Raw genomic sequence first — 6000 nt, 5'->3', positions numbered from 1 at the left:
AACCCACCTACATGTAACCAGGAGAAATACACGTGATCTTTCATGTAAGGAAAATCTGTCATGGTACTTAACCTGTGTTTATATCATTCCAATGCCACCTGAGGGGTTTTTCCACTTTTTTGATTTATTAAGTAGCAAATCATACACAGTGACCTTTAAAAAATGCTAACTGCAAAGTCCAGCATGCCAGAGAAGGAAAAAACTAGTCAACTCTGATACAAATTCCAAGCGGTTCAAGAGTTTGTCAGCAAACAGGATGATTTTAGATTTTATTCACAGAAAAGACATTCATTACTTCTCATGTCAGGAATGTTTCTTGGTAAGTCAAAAGTCACCTTTTGGCCATATTTGACATAATTTTTCATGTGGTACAAACATCAGGACTTACATGTCTGGTTCAAAGATGCATCATCAGGATACAGCTGCTGGCATTACTCCTGTGTGAAAAGGTGCACGTTACCAAAGGATGAATATTTGTAATAAATGCAAAGAGCGAGGATGTAAGCTCAGCTGGAAGAAGTTCAGTCACAGGCTCAGACCTTCTGTCACGTTTTCTGGCCAACTCCACATGGGAGCAGAAAGGTAATGAGGTGCTGAGTCGAGGCACATGAAATCAACTCATCAGTTTACCAAAGTGCATGAATACATGCTTGGAGAGATCCTTTAGTATTATCCTTGCCTATCCTTTAAAATTACTGACACATCTTGACCACATCTGAGAATGATCAAGAGACCCAAGTCCTTCAGAAGCATTTGAAAGGGCAAGAAAAAAAGCTTAAGGTTGGTCCTAAATTCATTTAGGTTTCTGAAGGAAGAAGATAAACAGTGCAGCTTCAAAGCAGGCACTGAGAGACATTGACAACTATAGCACTTCCCAGCAGGTTCACAACAGGCTCACACAGGAGACGGGCTCAGGCACAGCAGGAGCTGGTGGCTGTGCTATTCCGGAGGGAGTAAGTACCATCTAATAACAGGTGATTGTTTTTGTCAAGGAAACCAGCGATGCTTTAAAACAGCAAACGTGATGCTATTGAAATTCCAGCATCGATACATGGAAATGTGCTCCTGTCTGAGAAAGTCATTACTGGTGACAAGTACATGGAGCAGGAAATAGCTTCCATGGTTCAGGGCAGATTCTGCATCTTCACTAATGGAAGGCATCAGGCAATTGAACAAAGCAGTGACAAGGTGAGATAAAAAGATTCATAACAAGTGGTTCAATACATTGAAATAAAAATTTGATGATGCGTAAGCTCTGAGGGATGCATGCACTACAGGCAAAGCTATAGCACGGCTTCATGAAAAAAAAAATAAAATCTAGCTTTAGATCCCACTCCCTCCCTTGCCAAAGGTGGTCCCTCTCCCGAGTCGTCCCTCCGCTCTCCAAGGCAGCCCTGCGGCCACCAAGGCCTGATGTCACCCCGGCTCACAGCTCGCCGTGCCCTGCCCTCTCAGTGACCCCAACCGAGTCCAGGATCTCATGGAATTTTTGGAAGGTGGCTGAGGGAAGCGGCTGCTGTCACACCCGCAGGAGCCAGCCAAGCCAAAGGCGAGATGCGCGGTGTTTTCTACACCAGCTCTTGACGGGGCCACGATGAACTCGTGTACCCAAGGCAAGGGCCAGATCTGCTGCCACGACCAACTCTGCCCCGCCAAACCGGGCTGGAGCGGCTCTCCAGAGCCGGAGAGGCCGAGAGCTCTGTGTGTGACCGTGACCAGGCGCGCTCAGAGCAGGGACACCGCTCCTGAGGAGCCGGGACAGCGGCCCCGGGCACGGCCTCGGGCCGGCGGGAGCGGACAATGCACGGCCCCGGGCAGGGCACAGGGCAGAGCACGGCCCCGGGCCGGCGGGAGCGGACAATGCACAGCCCCGGGCAGGGCACGGCCCCGGGCCAGCAGCGCTCCCGCCCGCGGAACTTGCGCACAGGCCGCCCCCCCCCTTCCGGCAGCGGGCGGCCGGGCCGCGCAGGGGCGGGGTGAGATGGCGGCCGCCGTGCCCGGCGCCTCCCGGGCCCGCTCCGCCGCCGCGCTGCTGCTGCTGCTGGGCTGGTGCGGCGCAGCGCTGGCCGCCAGCCCCCAGGTACGGGCTGGGGGAGCCGCGGCGGGGCCGCAGAGCGGGCGGGCGGGCGGAGCCGTGGGCTCGGTGCTGCCGGCGTCCCATCGCCTCCCCCGGCAGGCAGGGAGCGCGGCCCGGGCTGCCCGCGGAGCTGTGCGGAGGCGCTGGCGGCAGCAGGAGGGGCCCTGTCGCTACCACCGGGACCGAGCGCTGCCTCCCCTGCGGGCGGAGCCGCCGCCGGCCCCGCCTGGCGCTGCCCCCTGGGCGGAACCGCGGGGCTCCGGGGCCCGGGTGTGGGGCGGCTGGGCCGGGGTGTGTGCTGTGTGCAAACTGCTGAGAGTTACAAACCCCCGGACTTCTCATCCTCCTGCGGGGGTCTGAAGTTCAGTTTCTCTTTGGCCCTGCACCGTGACTCGTGTCCGGTGCCCGAGGGACCGGCCCGGCGGGTGGCGGTGCCCGGGGCGAGGAGCGGCCCCGCTCCCCCTGCCCGGGCCTGTCCCGCGGTGCCGGCCCTTTGCTCATGGCAGGTGCCGCTGGCTTGTCGGGTGGGAGTCACTTCATGTTTCAGCAATTAGCTAAATGCCCTGTGCCCACGCTACATCTGGAGTGTTGTTTGCTTTCGAATTCTGCGTTATTAACAAGTTGTTATGTTTGAGATTAATTACAAGTAGGACCAAACAACCCCCGCACGCCGAACAATAGAAATATTCTTACAATCGCTGGATGACTAATTGAACTGCAAGTTGTTTGCTGCTTGAAGTACAACGCTATTTCTGTTACTGTGTTTTTTGTTTAAGACCACAAGCATCATCCCAGAACTTCTCAGAGTTAATAGAGTCTGATTTAAGAGTTCAGCACATTTGGATTGTTGCCCTGTGACTTATTCCCTTACCTGTGTGAAGTCTTAGTCCCTTTTTGTGTCCTGCTTGATGCTCTCTGTTAAGGAGAAAGGGCCCTCTCATCTGCAAAGGAAGGTGGGAACCACGAAGAACACAAATTATACAGAAGGTTGCTGTCAAAGGTCCTGATTTTGGAAGATAAATGCAACCACCTTGGATTTAAAGTGCGTTAAAGCTGCAGATTCTCTTACCTGCTTTTGAAAATTGAATTGAATCCAAGCCTCTTTTCTCATTAAGGTTGAAACTGTAGGTCAATAAATCATATTATTTTGTTCTTGGAATGTCCTTTGGAGTAGAGGTGTGTGGGCTTTTGGTTTTAACTGCGGTGCAAGTGACTGATGGTTCCTCTTTGTTCTGTAGCAAGTTTCAGGGAAAGATTTGGAGCGGTTAATTCGTATGAAATGAGCAAATGTTAAGAAAAATACCTCACTTCTGGCTTTTCTAAGGTTTATTCAGTATTAATATGTGGTAAACATATGCATTGAACACTGTTGTGGAAATAACAAAACTATGGTCATTTCTTATTGCGGAAAAACCTAATTTTTTTTTTCATCTTTCAGGATCAAGCAGAGCAGTTTTTTAGAAGTGGACATACAAATAACTGGGCAGTTTTGGTAAGCATGGTCCAGGTTGTTTTTCTCCAATAAAGGTGACAGGTTTTTTTTCAGGAGCCATAATTGCAACAGTCACTCAAGAGTTGTGCTCATTTGAAAGAAATGAAAAGATAAGCATTTGAAAATTAATAAATTTGTGCCTGCAAATTTATTATGCTATAATTAAATTTTGTTTTCAATATGACTGAATTTCAAGCACTCAATGTGTCTAGCTACATGGCAGGATTCATAAAACAAAAGTTCTGGAAGCATTAAAATAGTTAAATTAGCATACTGCATATTGAAAAAAAGGTGTAATTCTGATACCAGGGAAGTCTAGTCTCTTTGACAAGAATTTGTATCTCATTTTTGTTCTTATTCAATCTGTTAACTTGTGATAACAGTCTGGGAATAAAGTCAGTTCTGGCAATGTAGTGTTTAGATCAACTGTTCTTACCCTAATTCTTTTTTTCTTTGCCATGTAACTTTTATTAGCTTTGAATCGTGCTGCACAATTGGTTCTTAATCACAATTCAGGTCCTAATGACTAATTTGTTTCAGAACACTATTGTAATTACTCAGTGGCAGCTGTTTGTTTTCCAGATACTAAAACTGAGCAATATAAAAGGCAAGTTAACAGTAACTAGATGAAGGAATAATTTATATATTCTACAATGTACAAACCTGAAACTTTAAAGCATAACATACTATTTTAATACTATTACAATATAATACAAATAGGTGCTTTTATTGGTACCCATAAAAACCCACAAAAAAGGTGGAAAATTAGGTCCAAGGACCTGTACTTTCTGTGCTGAACAGATTTCCTGCTGGTTTTATTTTCTCAGTGGTTCATGGTTAAGTTTTGTCACAGTTGCTACTAATTTTTTAAGAATAAAACAGGGAGGGGTTTACTGCTGCCAGGCACTTCAGACCTTGGATCATACTGCAATCCCACCTCATCAATAGCTTGAATTAATGTGCTGTAGTGTGGATAACTATATTTAAAGCTGAGACACTCTTTCCACTGTGTTGTAAGGGGGGTAGGAGGCAGGGGGCAGATGATAGTACCTTGAAATGTCTCAGCTAAATTGGACACAGTTTGTTTTCAGAGCTTTAAATCTTGCTGAAAGCCAGATGTCCTCATGGACTGATTCCTGTAGGCTTTTTTGGAATTCCTAACTGATAGGGCGATAGACACACAAGGGGATCCTTTCAGGCTGAATTTTATTAGTACTTAAGATACAACTCAGTTCTTTTTATGAAAAGAGTAGAGAAAAAGATGCTGTGTAGTGTAACTTAGAGCTCTACATTTAGAGCTGAAATATTTAAAAAACTATCTAAATGCTTTTTCCTGCATCTCTGTTTTTGTGGCTTTAAAGTCACCTCTTTTAGAAGCTTTCGAAATGTCTGAATCAGAACCTGAGTTGGCGAGTGTGTAATAAATGGAATGGTTGAGCCCTGACCCCTTGCCTGTTAGAACTGTAGAAATTGAACTCTGAGAATTTGGATTCAGATTCATTTTTATTTATATTGGTTAGAGCTCACTCTGCTCTTACTTTGACTCCATAAATGCAAATGTCCTCAGTGCATTTTCCCCTGTGTGTGGCTTTTGCATGAAGTAATTCACTTGTGCCTTTGTGGAAGAATGCTCCCAGAATGGGTTTGCTATTGAGATGAGAACTTTTCCTTTGATCTCTCTTCCATTTGATTAGGAGAAAGCAAATGAAAAAATTTAGCTTACCCACTTACTGTTGCTGAATTATTCCCTGAAGTGCCACTTTGTATATTTAGTAAAGGTTTATGACAGTTTTGTCTTGAGTCAGTGTGCTAGGAACATTTTTTAGCTTTTATTTTCAGATTTTTTTTGCTTTGGTACAACTAAGGTTTACATAACTTATGTCATGAGTTTCTTGATGTTACTATATTCTTTCTGAATTGTTACTGTTTTTATAATATTCCTGTAGTCATATTCTTCAGATGCAATGTGTCAGGCCGGTGTGTATCTTTACACTATTTAATATGCTTTTTTTTCTCATTTCCAGGTGTGTACATCTCGATTCTGGTTTAATTATCGTCATGTGGCAAATACTCTCTCAGTGTACAGAAGTGTCAAGAGACTGGGAATTCCTGATAGGTGAGGGAATCTTGGTGATTCCAGTTCTTGCAAATGTGCTGCTAAAGTTCTCGTGCCATCTGAAGCAATATGGAAATACATTTTTCTTCCCAGTTTGGCTGGATAAAAGTAAAAAGGAAGAAAGCAAGCGCATCAGTGTGGTGAAAAGTGCAGCAATGTTGTTCCAAAGGAAAAGCAACAAGTTGCATAATAAAATTTCCATTTGAAACAGGCTAATTAGATCTAGCCACTAAAATGTACCACTTAACAAACTGGTGAAAGTGTAATGTGAAAATTGCTAAGTGCACTCAGCAATGGCAGTACTACTGTGAGAGA

At 45.4% G+C, this 6000-nt stretch overlaps 1 protein-coding gene across 1 annotated transcript in view; it reads left to right on the top strand.

The window, feature by feature from the left end:
• Positions 1 to 1966: 1966 nt before the first annotated feature.
• PIGK (phosphatidylinositol glycan anchor biosynthesis class K) overlaps positions 1967 to 6000 on the top strand; it is a 64363-nt gene continuing 60329 nt past the window's right edge. The window contains exons 1-3 of the mRNA XM_083867167.1: positions 1967 to 2080; positions 3516 to 3569; positions 5594 to 5685. Coding sequence (XP_083723293.1) covers positions 1982 to 2080; positions 3516 to 3569; positions 5594 to 5685 — 245 coding nt within the window. The 5' untranslated portion in view covers positions 1967 to 1981. The remainder of the gene's footprint in view (positions 2081 to 3515; positions 3570 to 5593; positions 5686 to 6000) is intronic.

The sequence above is a fragment of the Zosterops lateralis genome (genome assembly GCF_965231275.1).
Source record: "Zosterops lateralis genome assembly, chromosome: 9".
Lineage (NCBI taxonomy): Eukaryota > Metazoa > Chordata > Aves > Passeriformes > Zosteropidae > Zosterops > Zosterops lateralis.
This window is presented reverse-complemented; position numbering and strand designations above follow the sequence as displayed.